The 20,723-nt window shown below is 33.5% G+C and overlaps 1 protein-coding gene and 1 non-coding gene across 2 annotated transcripts; both read left to right on the top strand.

The window, feature by feature from the left end:
* The first annotated feature begins 5,936 nt into the window (after positions 1-5,936).
* On the top strand, positions 5,937-12,550 carry LOC114169426 (callose synthase 12-like). The gene is made up of 2 exons (XM_028054569.2): positions 5,937-11,420; positions 12,280-12,550. Exon 1 carries the CDS (start codon positions 6,102-6,104, stop codon positions 11,406-11,408), a length of 5,307 nt encoding a protein of 1,768 aa, XP_027910370.1. The 5' UTR covers positions 5,937-6,101; the 3' UTR covers positions 11,409-11,420; positions 12,280-12,550.
* Positions 9,061-9,138, top strand: LOC114170945 (small nucleolar RNA J33). Its single transcript, XR_003601296.1, has one exon. It is a non-coding gene; the product is annotated as a small nucleolar RNA J33 (small nucleolar RNA).
* Positions 12,551-20,723: the final 8,173 nt, after the last annotated feature.

Here is a 20,723-nt window from a genome sequence, read left to right as displayed (position 1 = left end):
AATATTATTATTATTATTTACATGAATCAGGTGGATGCAATTCTTTTTATATTTATTTTTGAGGTGAAAGTTTATATTTTTAATACTGGATAAAAATAAATTTTGTGTTTTATTTTCTTAAATATGTCAGAATATTTATTAAATAGTTTAAAAAATAAAAATAAAAACGAGTAAAACGTTAAACAATCATTCAACGTAATTAATTAATACACATTTTTTAACGTCATATGATAATTTAAATTGAGTTAAAAAATTGAGAATGTTTAATTTCGTTTAATATTCATTATCAATATCAAGCCAAGTTTATAATTGTTATTATGAATTTGGTTGTGATCCTTAATTTATGCTTTTTTTTATATATTTTTTTCATTTGATTGTATATTCTAAACGTGTATGAGTGATGAAGTTTACCAATCTTAATATATTTTTTAAGTGAAAAAAGAAGGTAAAATCTTTGAATTAATGGTCGGTCATTAATTTAATATAATTATGTTTATACTTGTATCATTTTATATTATTTATGTAATATTTTGTATTAATTATTATATAATGTTGTGTATATAAATAAGATTCTTACCATTAATAATATTAATAATAAAACATACAAGTTGCTCCCTATTCTTTCTTCCTATATTTTTTTTTATTATTTTCTCTATTATTAAACTTTATTAATTTTATTTTATAATACATTATTCAACACGATGATGCTCCTGCTCCAACCAATTAAGGACTAGTGAAAGTTTTTGTTTTTTTCTCTCTAACGACAATGATATGTGTTGTCTAAATCCAGACTCTTTCTAATTCTTTTTTCATTTCCAATATTACCTTATGTTCTTATTCTTGTAACAAGAATTGTTTTATTTCATCAATTTTTATCTCCATCTAATTATTTTTATTTTTATTATGACAATTATTATTATTATTATTATTATTATGATTATTACTATTACTATTTTTTATGTACTAATTTTAAACATCTCAAGTCTTGCAAATTTTGAATTTGTCATCCTTGATATTATAAGGAAAATTTACATTTTAGATGCAATGGGTCTTGTACAAAAACAAGATGAGAATGAAGAAATTGTTAGATACAAAACACGATTAGTTGCCCAAGATTTCTCATAAAGACCTGGAATTGATTTTGAAGAAACATATTCTCCAGTGTTGGATGCAACAACATTTAGATATTTAATTAGCCTTATTGCAAATAAGACAAGAAGGTATGAATTTATACCTCATGGGTGTTGTTACAACCTATTTGTATGGCTATCTAGGAAATGATATTTATATGAAACTCCCTGAAAGATTTAATTTGTCCAACAAAGCAAATTCTAAAGAGGATTATTCAATAAAATTGAACAAGTCCATGTATGGATTGAAACAATCAGGATGTACGTGGTATAAACGTCTTAGTGAGTACTTGTTAAAGGAAGGGTATAAAAATGACTCTCTTTGTCCTTGTATTTATATGAAAAGATCAGAGAATGAATTTGGCATATTTGTTGTCTATGTAGATGACATAAATATCATTGGAACTCCTAGTGAGCTCACAAAGGCAATTGATTATTTATAGAAAGAATTTGAGATGAAGGATCTTGGAAGAATAAAGTTTTGTTTGCGATTACAAATTGAGTACTTAAACAAAGGTGTTTTTGTATATCATGAAGCTTATATAATAAAAGTGCTTAAAAAGTTCTATATGGATAAATCACATTCATTATGCACTCCAATGGTGGTGAGGTCATTAGATGTTGATAAAGACCCTTTTAGACCTCAAGAAGAAGATGAAGAACTTTTTGGTCCTGAAGTACCATATCTTAGTGCTATAGGAGCACTAATGTATCTTGCTAATTATATTCGACCTGATATAACATTTGCTGTAAATTTGTTACTAAGTGTTGGGAAAAACACCCAAGAATCACTTTATTAACAAAGAAATAAAATAAACACAAGGAAACACATAGATAACACACCCATGCCATTTGGCCCCGAGTACACCCACACTCTCCAAAGCAATAATTTAACCCAAACCTTACAACGCTCTTGTTACAAGAGCATTAACAATTAAGAAGAGTCAAATATAAGCTTGAAGTGTCTTTGACTCGGGACAAAAACATCATGGACTTAGAGCCAATTGTATAGTGACTAACACCCACTTCCTTGGTTGTCCTATGCGATGTGGGACTTTTAAAGACATGCTATTTTTATCAACCCAACATTCTTCACCCTGATTAAAATAAACACATCTTCATTGTCTATACCAACATTCATACTCCACCATAAGGGGTATCACTTGGAATCAAGTTGTCCTGAGAATTTTCACTTGGAATCAAACTATCACAAGAATTTTCACTTGGAATCAAACCATCCCAAGAATTTCCATGCACCTGTATCAATGCTAACAAATGCCCGTGTATAATCACCACACACCTCGCATCAATATTAGCCAATGCTCACGCATAAACACCATACACCCTTTGTTCGACGGAACCATGTTGTAACCTATGACACAAAACCACAGAACATTGCGAAAAACCACAAATCGAACATCTGCACTTCGCAACCACCGTGTCGTTTGACTCTCTCGCTGGAGATGCAACACCTACTGGCATAACACCTCCATTGACTCTTGTCAAAGTAGATATATAAACCGTAGAGCACTTCCTCTACGCACATGCCGCAAACTATGACTCACACAAATAAGATCTCCATTGTACATCACTCACCAGGCCATGCGAGCACCAACTTTGATGTCCTCCGCAGATCCAAGAGCATCTCGCCACATGTGAACTCTACTGCAAATCCCGCACGACTCACAATCCTTGCACCACCACAAACCCAACTGTTGATTCACCGTATCAACACAACACTTACAATGATCCTGCCATCAAATTTCTCGTTGCAACTTCAACAACCAGGCATGATTCTCCAACAACAAGGAATTAATATTTTCTGATGTGAAAGATCAAACTACACTACAACCACATAGCATACTAAAAAAATCCTACCAACAACAAGGAATTAATCTTTTCTGATGTGGAAGATCAGACTACACTGCAACCATAGAGCATACTAAGAAAAAATCCTACCGAACCATAACTTTTGATACCACTGTTGGGAAAAACACCCGAGAATCACTTTATTAATGGAGAAATAAAATAAACACAAGGAAACACAAGACAACACACCCATGCCCTTTGGCCCCGAGTACACCCACACTCTCCAAAGCAATAATTTAACCCAAACCTTACAACGCTCTTGTTACAAGAGTATTAACAAATAAGAAGAGTCAAATATAAGCTTGAAACGTCTTTGACTCGGGGCAAAAAACATCATGGACTTAGAGCCCATTATATAGTGACTAACACCCACTTCCTTGATTATCCTATGCGATGTGGGACTTTTCAAGATATGTTATTTTTATCAACCCAACAATAAGATAAAGTTATTCACCCACAAAAAGACATTGGAATGGAGTAAAACAAATACTTCGTTACCTTAAGGGCACTATGAATATGGGATTATTTTACCCAAATAATTCAAAATCACATCTAATGGGTTATGCAAAGGCATGTTATTTATCAGATCCTCATAATGGTCAATCACAAACAGGATATTTGTTCACATGGGGTGACACAATGATTTCATGACGATATGTGAAACAAACAATAACAGTAACATCGTTAAATCATGCAAAAATTTTAGCATTACATGAGGCAAGTCGTGAATGTTTTTGGTTAAGGTTTATAATTCAACATGTGCGACAAGCTTGTGGTTTATTCTCGGGAAAAATGAAATCGACAACCATATATGAAGACAATAGTGTATGCATTGCTCAATTGAAAGAAGGATATATTAAAGGAGACAAAACAAAACATATTCTTCCAAAATTCTTTTTCACTCATGATCTTCAAATAAATGGTGATGTAGAGATCCAAAATGTTTGCTCATGTGAAAATCTAGCATATTTATTTACAAAGTCTTTGCCAATGATAACTCTTTTAAGTAATTGGTTTACAAAATTGGACTTCGTCATCTTAATTATTTAAGTTTACATGAGGGGAAAAAATAAAAGATGTAAAGAACAATATTATATACATTCTTTTATCAATGGTCGTCCATTGATTTGATACAATTACTCATATATGATGTGTTACTCTTTATGTAATATTTTGTATTAACTATTTGATTTATATTCTTTTTGGATTATCATGTTATATCTATGAACATGACTCTTCCTATCAGTAATTAGTAATATGACACACACAAAATTACTCTCCACTCTCTCATTCTATCTTCTTCTTTCTATTATTTACTTTGTTATTAGCTTTATTTTTTAACAAAATCAAAATTTGTGTTTTTTACAAGTTTAAAATGTAAATTCTAAACGTGTTTTTTTACAAGTTTTTTTTACCTGTTCCTACTAATTCGTGAGAATAATTATATATGTGTATTGTGATAATTAATTTTTAAATATAAAAAATGAAAATGCAGTTTTTATAAATTTATATTTTTCAATAAAATATGTAAATGATAATATCTCATCACCGTGTCAATTTGTCAAAGAGATAAACCTAGTAATAACAATGTAATTACATTTAATTGAAAATACAAATAATAGACATATATTCCTAATATTTTTATTTTAAGAATTTTGACGATTAAAATTAAAAAAAAATCTCTAACACATTGATTTGTTTTTTATATGAGCCCTCTTTTATTCCGCGTTCAAAATTGAAAGCCTTGCTCGTGGTGATTTTCTTTATTTTATTTATTTATTTATTATGTACGCTTCAGCGGTTTTGAATCGAGAGAAGCGCGTAGCGTTTGTCTCTCTCCACCATCCAAATTGCACGTTACGTTACCCTTTCACTTTTCTTTCGCTTTAAATCCCCTTCACCATCCAATCAATGCACTACAATTTGTCAACTTCAACATAATACAAAATTATTTCATTGTTAATTTATTACTGTAAAACAAAATTAACTCCCCATATTTTTAGCATTCAAAAAAATTATAAATATACATATATTCAATTCAATTCGTTCAAACACCTTCTTAATTATGTTATCACTATCTAATTTTAAAACAAAACCTGTATCAACTATATATACCAATAAAAGAGTGTAGAATCCTTGAAATCAGAGAAAGTAAACGAACTTTCATTGTTGTTGGCCATTGATGAAGAATCTTACTCTTTTTCTTTATAGGAGAATTAAAAGAAGAAGAAAATGTATTTTTATATTTTTTTCTTTTCTCAAAACAGTATTTGTATGCATAAAATTCTTAGTAATTATTCGTCAAATTTGTTTATAATAGTGATTAAGGTTTACCTAAATTAAGAAAATTATTATTTTTATATTAATGCAAATTTAAGTAAATTATATATTCTATTTTTAGTCTTTTAGTACATATTTATGTATTATTACTTTTGATCTCTCATAATTATGTTACCTTGTAAGAAGCTGCATCTTACACATGCAGGGAAGGGATATCCTCACATGATCACATCAACCCACAATTTTGTTTTCTTTGTTTTTCAATATCAAATTGGATTCAATGGTCAACAATACTCGTAAATTGCAATTTTATTTTCAAATTCAGGATCACGATCCATAAATTGACCATGACAATAAAATTTGAAAAAGAAAAGAAAAAAAAAAAAAAGACAACGACGGGGAAAGCGAAGCAAGAACTAGGTCAAATTTGAGGTTACCAAAAATTTCATCGGGTAAATTAATTAAAATAAAACAAAAAATAAATTCAAAAGAGACGAAAAAGGTGAAAGTTTGAAGCAATATAGGTTAGGAAAGTATTTAATCCGTTTAATTGACTCAGCAATTAGTTAAAATTCAATAAGCAAAAGTAAAAGTATCTGAACGCGCTTCTAAGACGCCCTTTCTTCTTCCCCCTCAGCTTTCACCAGTGCGCACGTTAGCCACCATCACCATTCACCACCTTCTCTCTTTCTCTCTCTCTCTGTAACTAACTCTACCCACACTTTCAGCACCTTTTTTCAACTTCAAAACCCGTTACTTTGTAGTACTATTGCTACTGCTGTTAGAGTTGCATCCTTCTTCTAGGGTTTCGATTCCCATGCTATGAGTCTCCGCCACCGTCACCCTCCGCCGCCGGCTGCCGGCGCTCCGGGCCGCGACGATGAGCCTTTCAACATCATTCCCTTGCACAACCTCCTCACAGACCACCCGTCGCTTCGATTCCCCGAGGTCCGCGCGGCGGTGGCGGCGCTGCGGGCAGTTGGGGACCTCCGACGACCTCCGTTCGGGCAATGGCGGCAGAACATGGACCTCCTCGATTGGCTTGCGCTCTTTTTCGGATTCCAGCGTGACAACGTTCGGAACCAGCGCGAGCATTTGGTTCTCCACCTCGCCAACGCTCAGATGCGCCTCACGCCGCCGCCGGACAACATCGACACGCTTGACGCCGGCGTGCTCCGGCGGTTCCGCAGGAAGCTGTTGAAAAACTACGGGTCGTGGTGCTCCTACCTCGGGAAGAAGTCCAACATCTGGATCTCCGACAACCGGCGTGGTGGAACCGGGGATGACCTTCGACGTGAGCTGCTCTACGTGTCGCTGTACCTCCTGATCTGGGGTGAGGCTGCAAATCTTCGCTTCATGCCGGAGTGCATCTGCTATATCTTCCACAACATGGCGAACGAGTTGAACAGAATTTTGGAAGATTATATCGACGAGAACACCGGGCAGCCGGTTATGCCCTCAATTTCCGGTGAGAACGCGTTTTTGAACATGGTTGTGAAGCCTATTTATGAGACTGTTAAGCGTGAGGTTGATAGTAGTAGGAACGGTACTGCTCCTCATAGTGCTTGGAGGAACTATGATGATATTAATGAATATTTTTGGAGTAGGAGGTGTTTTGAGAAGCTGAAGTGGCCTCTTGATGTTGGGAGTAACTTTTTTGTTACTGCTGGTGGTGGGAAGCATGTGGGGAAGACTGGGTTTGTGGAGCAGCGGTCGTTTTGGAATTTGTTCAGGAGTTTTGATAGGCTTTGGGTGATGTTGATATTATTTCTTCAGGCTGCTATTATTGTGGCTTGGGAAGAGAGGTCTTTCCCTTGGCAGGCTTTGGAGGATAGGACTGTGCAGGTAAGGGTTTTGACTATATTTTTCACTTGGAGTGGTTTGAGATTTGTGCAGAGTTTGCTTGATGTGGGGATGCAGTATAGGTTGGTGTCTCGGGAGACAGTTGGGCTTGGAGTGAGGATGGTGCTGAAGTGTGTTGTGGCTGCTGCCTGGACTGTTGTTTTTGGTGTGTTTTATGCCAGGATTTGGACGCAGAGGAACCAGGATAGGCGGTGGTCACCAGCTGCGAATAATCGGGTGGTGAACTTTCTGGAGGTTGTGTTTGTTTTCGTTATTCCCGAGCTTCTAGCTTTGGCTCTTTTTGTGCTTCCTTGGATTAGGAATTTTGTGGAGAAAACAAATTGGAGGATTTTCTACGTGTTGTCATGGTGGTTTCAGAGCAGGAGCTTTGTAGGACGTGGTTTGAGGGAAGGTCTTGTGGACAATGTTAAGTATTCAGTTTTCTGGGTTGTGGTGCTGGCCACGAAATTTTGCTTCAGTTACTTTATGCAGGTGAAACCCATGATTGCTCCGTCAAAGGCAGTGTTGGACCTGAAAAATGTTCACTATGAATGGCATGAGTTTTTTCATAGCAGCAACCGGTTGGCTGTTGGGTTGTTGTGGCTTCCAGTTGTGTTGATTTATCTTATGGATATACAGATTTGGTATTCGATATACTCGTCTTTTGCTGGGGCGGGTGTGGGGTTGTTTGCACACTTGGGTGAGATAAGAAATATGCAACAACTGAAATTGAGGTTCCAGTTTTTTGCCAGTGCAATTCAGTTTAATCTCATGCCGGAGGAGCAGTTATTGAATACAAGAGGAACATTGAAAAGTAAGTTTAAGGATGCCATTCACAGGCTGAAGCTCAGGTACGGGCTTGGTCGGCCCTATAGGAAGCTTGAGTCTAACCAGATTGAGGCCAACAAGTTTGCTTTGATATGGAATGAGATAATTCTGTCTTTTAGGGAGGAGGATATTATATCTGACAAAGAGTTTGAGTTGCTGGAGCTGCCTGAGAACTCTTGGAATGTCAGGGTAATCCGCTGGCCATGTTTTCTTCTCTGCAATGAGCTACTGTTGGCACTCAGTCAGGCCAAAGAGCTGGTTGATGATAGTGATAAGAGGCTTTATAAGAAGATATGCAAGAGTGAATACAGACGCTGTGCTGTCATTGAAGCTTATGACAGTATCAAGCACTTGCTTCTTGAGATTATCAAGCAGAACACCGAAGAGCATTCTATTGTGACTGTTCTGTTTCAGGAAATTGGTCACTCTCTCGAAATTGAAAAATTCACTAAATTGTTCAAGACAACTGCACTGCCTAAGCTCCACGATAAGTTGATAAAACTTGTTCAGTTATTAAACAGGCCGGTCAAAGATCCTAACCAAGTAGTGAATACCCTTCAAGCCCTTTATGAGATTGCTATCCGAGACTTTTTCAAGGAGCAACGAAATCCTGATCAGCTAAAGGAGGATGGTTTGGCTCAACAGAATCCTGCTTCAGGTCTACTTTTTGAAAATGCCATTCAGTTACCTGACGCCAGCAATGAGAACTTCTATCGGCAGGTTCGGCGCTTGTACACAATTCTTACTTCCAATGATTCAATGCAAAACATTCCGGTAAATTTAGAAGCTAGACGGAGAATTGCTTTCTTCAGTAACTCACTTTTTATGAACATGCCCCATGCTCCTCAAGTTGAGAAAATGATGGCTTTCAGTGTGCTAACACCTTACTATAGTGAAGAAGTGTTATTCAACAAAGAACAGCTCAGAAATGAGAATGAGGATGGGGTTTCAATCCTGTACTATTTGCAGACTATATATGATGATGAGTGGAAAAATTTTATAGAGAGGATGCGTCGGGAAGGAATGACAAAAGACAGTGATCTTTGGACTGATAAACTTAGGGATTTGAGGCTCTGGGCTTCCTATAGGGGCCAGACCCTATCACGGACAGTTAGAGGAATGATGTACTACTACCGGGCTCTCAAGATGTTGACTTTTCTGGACTCTGCATCAGAAATGGATATTCGAGAAGGTGCCCGGGAACTTGTTTCAATGAGACCAGATAGGGTACGGAGTTCCAACTCTGAAAGGTCACCTTCCTCTAAGGGTTTAAGTAGAGCAAGCAGTTCAGTTAGTCTGTTATTCAAAGGCCATGAGTATGGGACTGCTTTAATGAAATTCACGTATGTGATTGCTTGTCAGATATATGGAACTCAGAAGGAAAAGAAGGATCCTCACGCTGATGAAATTTTGTATCTAATGCAAAAAAATGAGGCACTTCGAGTTGCTTATGTTGATGAGAAAACCACTGGAAGGGATGAGAAGGAGTATTACTCTGTTCTTGTTAAGTATGACCAACAGTTGCAGAAGGAGGTGGAAATTTACCGAGTAAAGTTGCCTGGGCCCTTGAAGCTTGGTGAAGGAAAGCCAGAAAATCAAAATCATGCCATCATCTTCACCCGTGGTGATGCAGTCCAGACTATTGATATGAATCAGGACAACTATTTTGAGGAAGCTCTTAAAATGCGAAATCTCTTGGAAGAATACAGGCATTACTATGGTATCCGGAGACCCACTATTTTGGGAGTTAGGGAACACATTTTTACTGGTTCCGTTTCTTCTCTTGCTTGGTTCATGTCAGCTCAGGAGACAAGTTTTGTCACCTTAGGGCAGAGGGTTTTGGCAAATCCTTTGAAGGTTAGAATGCACTACGGTCACCCAGATGTATTTGACAGATTTTGGTTCTTGACTCGAGGTGGTATCAGTAAAGCTTCCAGAGTGATCAACATAAGTGAGGACATCTTTGCTGGATTTAATTGTACTCTTCGTGGAGGGAATGTCACTCACCATGAATACATTCAGGTTGGAAAGGGAAGGGATGTTGGGTTGAATCAAGTATCAATGTTTGAAGCAAAGGTTGCTAGTGGAAATGGGGAGCAAGTCCTAAGTAGAGATGTGTACAGATTAGGACATAGGCTGGATTTTTTCCGGATGCTGTCATTCTTCTACACTACTGTGGGGTTCTTCTTTAACACAATGATGGTGATTCTGACTGTATATGGATTTTTATGGGGTCGGCTATATCTTGCGCTTAGTGGTGTTGAGAATGCAATGGAAAGTAACAGCAATAACAATAAAGCACTTGGTACCATCTTGAATCAACAGTTCATCATCCAACTTGGACTTTTCACTGCCCTCCCTATGATTGTAGAAAATTCTCTTGAGCATGGGTTCCTTCAAGCCATATGGGATTTCTTGACAATGCAGCTCCAGCTTTCATCAGTTTTTTACACATTCTCAATGGGCACTCGTAGTCATTTCTTTGGTCGGACTGTTCTGCATGGTGGGGCGAAATATCGAGCTACTGGGCGTGGTTTTGTTGTTGAGCACAAAAGATTTGCTGAAATCTATAGACTCTTTGCTCGTAGCCATTTTGTGAAAGCAATTGAGTTGGGGCTAATACTTGTAATTTATGCATCACATAGTCCTGTAGCAACTGACACTTTTGTTTATATAGCGTTGACCATCACTAGTTGGTTCTTAGTAGTGTCATGGATTATGGCACCATTTGTGTTCAATCCTTCTGGCTTTGATTGGTTAAAAACTGTTTATGACTTTGATGATTTTATGAACTGGATTTGGTACAGTGGAAGTGTGTTTGCTAAAGCTGAACAGAGCTGGGAAAGGTGGTGGTATGAAGAACAGGATCATCTGAAGGTAACTGGCCTTTGGGGAAAGCTTTTGGAGATAATCTTAGACCTTCGATTCTTCTTTTTCCAATATGGAATTGTGTATCAGCTTGGCATTTCTGCTGGAAGTACCAGTATTGCTGTTTACTTGCTATCCTGGATTTATGTGCTTGTTATATCTGGGATTTATGTGGTGGTAGTGTATGCCCGGAACAAATACGCAGCTAAAGAGCACATCTATTATCGGCTGGTCCAGTTCCTTGTCATAATTCTTGCAATACTTGTGATAGTTGGTTTGCTGGAATTCACTAAATTCAAATTCATTGATATTTTTACTAGCCTGCTGGCATTCGTTCCCACAGGATGGGGCCTGATATCAATTGCCCAAGTATTCCGACCATTTTTGCAGTCCACTATCATTTGGGATGGTGTGGTTTCAGTGGCTCGTCTATATGACATAATGTTCGGAATCATTGTTATGGCCCCTGTGGCACTCCTATCATGGTTGCCTGGATTTCAGAATATGCAAACCAGAATACTTTTCAATGAAGCATTCAGCAGGGGCCTCCGGATATTCCAGATTGTTACAGGGAAAAAATCACAGAGTTGACTGTGCATTGAGGTAATTTCTATGCATATTTATACTATATTTGATCTGGCTTAAGTCACACTGCATTAGTATTAGGATCACCATGTGCTGGTGTATTTTGTGAATGTCTAATGTGTGAAATATTTTATCTGTCTAAGGCCTCAATGCATTAAATCCGGATCACCATAAGTTGGTGTACTTTGTGAAGTACTGCTGTTTCTGAGCTATTGCGGTTTCTTTTGAATGAACTATATATGTATACTTGTGCCTATGTGATATCTATCAACTGAAGTCCCTAATGAGACGATTCCCTGATTGTAATGAAGCAGCTTCTGCTTTAATAAACTAAATATATTTACACCAAAAAGAAAAATATAAACAAGTGAATCAGCGTATACCATGGAGCTGAACTATTTATTGTAAGTTTATGGATTTATCTATTTTTCTAGAAGCCTGTGAATTAATCGTGTAATATCAATTTCACTGAACCATGACTGTCATTTGACAACCCAGTCCATATATTTTCTTTTCATTTTAAAGTACTAAAAATAAATGTTCTGAAAAAAAGTTCAGCCCTGGGTTTATAGCCGCAGGAGGTGCTATTGAAAATACCACTGCCGCTTATTCAGTTCCCTATTCATAATGGCGATATTTGTTTTATCCTATCATCCGTATCTTGTTTGTCTATTGTTGGTTCTTGTTATCTAAAGGCTCTAGCGGTTCTTTTATCTGATTTATGTTTTCTGGTGCTTTCCATGTGTGCGTAGCTGAGGGTACACTAGCTTCCTCTTGCCACATTTGAACTTTTACTTGACTGAATTAACTACTGGCTAATATCATATGTTCGTGTGTATTTGTCCCTTTAGCTAAGAGATCTGTATTATGTTTGCAGTATTGACGGTGGAAAGATGTGTAAAGAAGGCCATAGAAGATGAGAGGCGAACTTTTTTCGGTTTCCAAATTTTCTTCTGGTTGAGTTGGTGGCTGTGATATATTTTTTTCCTGTTCTGTGGATAGGGGAAATTATTTTTTTGCTTTCTTTTGATGATCATATTTGTTATTGTAATTAGCCAACTCAACGTTTCTTAAAATTAGTTTTGGCCGGTGATCTTCTGGTTATGCGTGCTGATATACATCCTGGCCATAATTCAGTTTTGTTAGTATATTTCCGTAGTTGAGATTATAGTGCATGTTTAATTCAAGAAAGATAATCGTTTATCTCTTAAATACTAAAGACTTGGTGAATTGAACCCTCAGTTTTTGCAATAGAAATTTGAAGTTATCTCTCTATATTATGTTGACGAGCAGCGACCTCCGTAGCCTTCTAGAGATGATTATCTTTGCACGAAGAGGGAGTTGCTATTGTACATAGTATGAAAAAACCGGTGAGAAACTGTTACGACTTTTGTGCCTGATCTATGAATAGACAACCGATTTGTTTCATAAATTTTAAGGATTGTTCTTTCTTCATATCCATTTGGTCTTACAATAATATAAATCAGCATTAAATTAGCTTTTAAACAAATACAATTTAGATAGAAATGGTGAAGTTAAATAGTTTCGTATTTTAGCAAAGAAAAATAGTACATTAGAGTAATGCAAATTTTTTAGTAATTTTCTCTTTTCTCTCATCTAATCATTCTTTTTACCCTTTTTTTTTTCTTGTTTCCGGCTCTTTCACTCCTATTAAATTCACAATAAAAAAGAAAAAAAAAATCTAGAAAGAGTAAAAGTGAATGTAAATAGAAGTTGATGGGAAAGTAAATGAGAAAGATAATGAAAGTTATTTTTTAACTGAAATAAAGTAAAACTACTTTTAGAATGTTTAAATTCTTTTCATAGTTTTTTATTTGTCTGGTGTGGAAAAGGGATTTGTATGGATATGGACAAACTTATAATACAATATACAAATTTTTTAATTGAGTTGGGTCACTATTTTTAATTCTTTTTCTATTAGACTCAATTCAATACAAGTCATCTTTGATCAATTGGACTGAGGCCAGTCAAATGAGTCATTAATTTTGAATTTTTTATTTTGTTAAAACTTTTAATTTTGAAATATTCTTTGAATTTTGTTTTAAAAAGTATATTATAATATCTAATATTTTAATAATGTAATATTTTAAATTATATGTAACATCTCATTTTAGTAACTTAAAACTAATAAAATAGAATATTTCATAAAAGCATTCAAAAACAGGTAATCCAATGTATAAAGTATATTAATGTAGTCTTACAAAAGATGAAACTATCAAAATATAATATTTAGTATACTCAAACTAAACTAACAAGCTTTATATAAAAACTAAACACGGTTAAAGCTCCTTGAATCTTTCACTACTCTAACCGATGGCTCCTCATCCTCTAGAGGTGCCTATAAACCTACAACTTCATCCGCTCCTATCAAATAGGTGATTATCACAAAAAGAAGAAACAAACAACACAAGAAAACACAAAACACGCAAGAGGGTAAGCTAGAGTACAAAAAAGGTTATTCTGAAAAAGTAAATCTTGTGAAATATCACACCAACATAGATAAAATAGATATGTATATGCACATAAAGCAGTTGACCCTAAATTCAATTATCCAGACAAGATAAAATTCACTAGAGGCATGCACTTGTGATGGTTCTTAGTAGGAATGTCAAAAAAATCCGTACCTGCGGGTATTTGCGGATAAAACTAGCAACGTGTAGGAAATGGATATTGAAAATGGATATCCGCCGGTAACAGGTACAAGTATTTTTTATATCCGCATGTTAACAGGGCGGGTACAAGTATCATAGTATCCGTACATGTGGATACTTGTATCCGCTACACTATAATTTAAATTAAAAAAATTAAAAAAAATGATTAAAACATTAACACATTAATTTTGAATGTGTTATTTTTTATCAATTGATTTTAAAAAATCTCCATTTATTTGTAAACGGTCGTTCAATACTATTTAAATGAGTTATGTGCACTTTATATGAACTTTATAAATGTCATGCATTGTATTTTTATTTGAATTTATGGTTAAAATTTGTTGTTAAATATTAAATATTTCTTTTGTAAATACTCGCGAATATCCGCAGATATCTGTGGATATTAAAAAATATGCGGATATTCGCACGGAAATAGGTACGGTATGTGGTGGATATTTATCCAGCTGGTAGAGTATGAGGGAGCTATTACTCGTACCCTACCTGTCCTGTTGACATCCTTAGTTCTTAGACTCTGCAGACTCTAGGTTCAAGGGGTTATCACCTAACCACACACAAGGTTAATCAAACAAGTCCAAAGACTAGGACCTTTTGTGACTCTCACCACATAACTCATTCTACTTTATTTGAGTGTAAATGATTATTATAGTTCAGGATACCACCTTACTAATATCTCCTATGTCAAGGCATACACTAAAATTACCATAAAAAAGAATTTCCCTTGAAACTCCTTAAACACCATAATTTCACAGGCTCACAACATCATTCTCATATCTTATCAATCATTAAAGCAATAAACATAATGAATTCACTCAAACAAAACCATCACAAAGAAGAAAAGCAAAATGGGGCTTGTAGAGGAAACTGGGGCTCAATGACGACGCTTAGTCCCATTCTCATCGCAATAAGTGGCACTCAGCGGTATAGTCTGTCGCTCAACGCCCTAAAGCTAAAATGCTTCCAGACCTGTAGTGCAAGCTGACACTCAATGCCATTTTGATATTGCTCAGCGTTTTATAAGTTGACAACAATGCATTCTATGATATTAAGTGCACTTGGAACTGATCAATTGCTCAAATTAGTACTCCTTTTGCAGTACATTGGTTCAAAACAATTTTAATCATGAAAAGACCTATTATTATGATCACAGATCAATAGAGACTCATGACTAAAAAGTCGCATGCAAGTGAAAGAAGGCTCACATGCAACAATAAATAGAAAAAAGGGTGAAACTCAATTTACACAAATTGGTCCAAATTAAAATGTTCGCTGTGAGTATCACTTTTACTATCTCAGATCTTCAATTAGGCGAACAAAGGATCATAACTCCTAAAGAGAATTAAAAAAAAAAACTCTAAAAAAGTAATTTCTAGATAGATAAAATATTTTAAAATAATAAAACTCGTTTATAACAAAACTATTTATATTAAATTTTCTTTTAATATTAAATAATCAAATTTCACTATTTTTAAACTATTATCACCTCAAAAATATAACTAGGATTTTACAATATACGTTCAATTAATAAAATAACCAAGTAAATTTAATAATAATTATATTACTATTGTCGTTAAGATTTAATAATTTTGAGTTCAGCGTTCAAAACACATAATTCAAGGAAATTGGGTCACCTTAAATTGATTTGGATACCTCATTCATTAAAAAAAAAACCTCAACCTAATTTATTTAATGAGATAATACGTTTTTTTAAATAACTAACAATGTTAAAACATTATAATCTCAAACTCATTTTCATTCTTAATCTAATTTTTAAATGATTTCTATTACTTATAACAACCACAAAATAATTAAAAGAAATAAAAGTATAAAATTAAACACACATTCACACAAACATAACTACTAAACAAATAGGCTTACAAAACTAAATCAAATATTAAAAAAAATGAAAATATTACTTTATACATAGGAAAATCTCCCTATGTTTACTTATGAAATTGCCTACAACTTGTATGGTCAATCTTCCATGTTTCAAGATACAATTATCATAATCATGACAAACTAAAACAAATGAGGTAAGTTAGTATAATCAATTAAAACACTTAAATTATACAATTATTTAAAAAAAACATATTAAATTCATCAGTTGTCTGCATAAGACACCATATAATTAAGATAATTCCAACTGGATAATTTTCCTGAGAATAATATTGAGTTCAAACATTTAAGGCTAAAATATTTGTCCTATTTTAAGTGTATTATTAGCCATTAAAATGTTCCCCCGCCCCCCCACACACACATACATATATATATATATATATATATATATATATATATATATATATATATATATATATATATATATATATATATATATATATATATATATATATATATATATATATATATTGTTGACTTTCACCTAAAATAAGTTGTAAAAATCTTTATTACTTTACCATATAATACCTTATTTCTATTGTGGTTTAGGTTATCTATAAAAATCTATATTTTATAATTTAATACTCACATCATACGTAATTATAATAGTATTACCACTTTGATAACTACAACCATCATCATCATTAATTTAATCTCATTTAATGATAAAATATTTAATCATTTTATTCCATAAATAACCAACTTAAATAATAATCTAACAAATAAAATATTCTAAAAGAATATAAAACACATAATTATGATTATACAATATATGAGCCATCAAAGTAAATTTAAATAAAGTAAAACATGTTCTAAACAGTTGGAGAAAATCACCTGAGCGAGATTCTGCAATAAAATTTGTCTGAGCATCAAAGTTAGAAGTAAAATACTGTTACAATTTATTCCTTTATAGGTAATCTCGCTTAAACGACAAACAAGCACTTTAAAAAGAAATTCTTCGTTGAATTAGGAATATTATTTGTGTGAGCAGTTCCAAAAATAAAACTTTTACTTCTAACTCTTATATGGTTTAAACAATATATAGAAGAAAAAAAACCATGTTATGAATTAATGATTGTCCATTGATTTACTCATATGATTAATTATTCTTTATGGTAAATATTTGTATTAACTAAGTTGATTTATTTCCTTTATGGATTACATATTGTATCTATAAATATGACTCTTCTTATCAATAATAATACACAGATGACTTGCTCTCTATTCTCTCATTTTCTATTCTTTGTTGTTTCTTCTCTATTATCTTCTCTGTTATTCGCTTTATTTCATAACACATTATGAGCACGATGCTCCAACCAATTGAGGACTAGTGGAAGCTTTTTTCTCTATAACGACAGTGTTATGCGTGTCTCAATCCAAGCTCTTTCTAATCCTTTCTCAAATTATAATTTTACCTTATATTCTTCCTCTTGTGATAAAAATTATTTAACTTTATCAATTTTCATCTTCGTCTTATTATTTTTATTTTTATTTTGACGGTGATTATTATTATTATTATTAATATAATTATTTTATGTGCTAGTTCTAGACACACGAAATGTTGCAAAATTTGGATTTGTGATCCTTGATATTACAAGGAAGAATTCACAAATATTGTGAATTTATTTCATGTCTATGTATGGCTGGCAGGACAAAGCAATAAAGCTTTTGATGAAAAATCATGAGATCCGCCTAATATGCTCCATTCCCAGAAGTGAATGCAGCAATCAATATTAGAATTTATTTCATGCATTTGTATGGCTGAACAAAACAATGAGCTTTTATAAAAAATCATGAAACCTGTCCAAATTGGTTCTGCTCCATTCCCAAAAGTGAATGCAGCAATATTTGATTTATATTTTCATGATCGATCATGATCTTGATTTTGGACATGGTTATAAAGAAAATTTCAAAGACACATTTTGTCACCAGAAGTGGCACGATAATGTGAAAAAAGGAAAAGGAAAATGTGAAAATATTGACAAAAAGATGAAAGTATATATTATCATTACGGTGGTAAAGGTCATTTGAGTTGTACTTATTGTACACCAAAGCATCTTACAAATAATGAGAAGAACACAGAAACACAATTTGCTTATGAAGATGGTGATTCTGATTATGGCCATATGGATGCTACTCATCTTGATATTGTTATTTTCTTTGCTAAAGCAAATGGAAGCATTGATCACCTCATTGATTATGAGAGTGTTAAAAAAATTCTCATATTGATATTTACGTTTATATGAAAAACGAATGTTTGCACTAATACCAAAAGAATGTGCCTTATTGATAGTGCAACAACTTATACAATTCTCAAGAGTAATAAATTTTTCTCTTGTTTGATAATGTGAGACATCGATGTTAGTATTATTTATAGTACTACAAATATATTTAAAGACTCTAGAAGAGCTACCATACTTCTACCAAGAAATTGAATAGAAACTTATTAAGTTTCAATGATATTTGTCTAAATGGATATTATATTGAGACAAACAATGAAAAAGATATGAAATATCTTTATATCTCTATGATTGAGTTGAAAAAGAAAGTGTATTGGAGAAATTATCAACATTCTCTTATAGTTTGTACTACAAGTTTATTAGTACAATTGAAATGCATGTCATGGTAAACAAGAAATTTACAAATCAAAATGATTGACTTATTTAACATGATCAGTTATTATGATGCGAAAAAAAAAGGTTGAAAAACTCATGTGGACACGTTTGAAGCGTGGTAGACCTATTGGTTCCAAAGATAAAAACTCTTGAATGAGAAAGTGAGTTAATATGCAAAATGACCTAATCGAAAAGGTTGAAATCCCAAAAGATTCATTTGACATAATTAATGGTTCGGTTCCAGAAGAACCTCAAGTACCTGAAATGGTTGAAATGATGAGATCTCAATAAATTATGTCATGAATCATAGAATATGGAACCAAAATAAAATTAACATTGACGAAACTTTTACTTATAACATAGCGATGAATGTTATGAATGACAATGAGGATCAATAAGCAATGATCATTGAAGATTGTCGGCGAAGAAAAGATTGGCCAAAATGAAAATATGCAAAGAAGCATAATTGTATTTGCTTACTGAACGAAAGGTTTTTGGAAGTATAGTTCGCACACCTGAAGTTGTGAAAATTGTTGGGTACAAAGCATAATTGGTTGCTCAAGGTTATTCATAAAACCTTGTATTGATTAGTGAAAAAATATGTTCACTAGTATTGGATGCAACAACATTGCAATATTCGATTATCCTAGTTGCACAACAAGGTTTGCATTTACATCTAATGGATGATGTTACAACCTATTCGTACGGTTCTTTTGAGAATCATATTTATATGAAAATCCCTGAAGGATTTTATTTGCCCAACAAGACAAATTCTAAAGAGGGTTATTCAATAAGATTGAACATGCTCTTTTATTGATTAAAGCAAGGATGTGTGTGGTATAACCATCTTATTGAGTTCTTATTAAAATAAGGATATGGAAATGATCCTTTTTGGCCTTGTATTTATATGAAAATATTAGAAAATCAATTTTTCATAATTATTGTTTATGTAGATGACATAAACATCGTTGAAACTACTAATGAGCTCACAAGGCAATTGAAAGAATTTGAGATGATTGATCTTTGAAGGGCAAAGTCTTGTTTGAAATTAGAAATTGAGTATTTAAATAAAAATATTTTTATACATCAAGAGGCTTATATGATTAAGGTGCTTAAAATGTTCTAAATGGACAAGTCATGTCCATTATGCACTCCAATAGTTGTGAGGTCGTTAGATGTTGATAAAGACTCTTCTTAGACCTCAAGAAAATGATAAAGATCTTCTTAGTCTAGAAGCACCATATCTTTGTCATAGAAATACTAATGTATCTTGCGAATTATACTCGATCTAATATTGCATTTGCTATAAATTTATTAAGCAAGATATAGTTCTTCTACTACAAGAAGAAAATGGTTTGGAGTAAAACATATACTTCGTTACTTTAAGGGTACTACGAATATGAGCTTATTCCATCCAAATGATTCAGATTCAGACCAATGGGTTATGGATATGCATGTTATTTTACATATTCTTACAATGTCACAATGGTTGATCAGAAACAAGATGTTTGTTCACATGTGGTAGCACAATGATTTCATGATGGTATATGAAACAAACTATAGTAGCAATATCGTCTAATCATACAAAATTACGAGAAAAGTTGCGAATATGTTTGGTTAAGGCCTATAATGCAACATGTGCAAGAAACTTGTGACTATCCCAACAAAGATGGAATCAACAACCATATATGAACATAATAGTGTATTGTTCAATTGAAAGGATGATATAGACATCCAAAAATTCATTCATCTGAAAATATGACAAGTCTATTTGAAAAGTTTTTGCCAAGAAGAACTTTTGAGCAAATGACTCACAAATTCGGATTTCGTCTCCTTAATGATGTAAGTTTACATGAGGGGGAGAAATAGAATATGTGATGAACAATATTGTATTAAAGAATACAAAATGTTGTACTCTTTTTCCTTCACTAGGTTTTTTTTTATCCCAAAGGATTTTTCCTAGTAAGGTTTTAACGATGCACATTCTTTATCAATGGACACTCAAGGGGGAGTGTTATGAATTAATGATTGTCCATTGATTTACTCATATGATTAATTACTCTTTATGGTAAATATTTGTATTAACTAAGTTGATTTATTTCCTTTATGGATTACATATT

The sequence above is a fragment of the Vigna unguiculata genome, chromosome 11, assembly GCF_037176805.1.
Source record: "Vigna unguiculata cultivar grain cowpea cultivar isolate G323 ecotype 2 chromosome 11, ASM3717680v1, whole genome shotgun sequence".
Taxonomy (NCBI): domain Eukaryota; kingdom Viridiplantae; phylum Streptophyta; class Magnoliopsida; order Fabales; family Fabaceae; genus Vigna; species Vigna unguiculata.
Note: the sequence above shows the minus strand (reverse complement) of the source record. Positions and strands in the feature narration are given on the sequence as shown.

Excerpts from the sequence above, each read along its gene's own strand:
- LOC114169426 (XM_028054569.2), top strand. The coding sequence starts at position 6,102 with ATGAGTCTCCGCCACCGTCACCCTCCGCCGCCGGCTGCCGGCGCTCCG.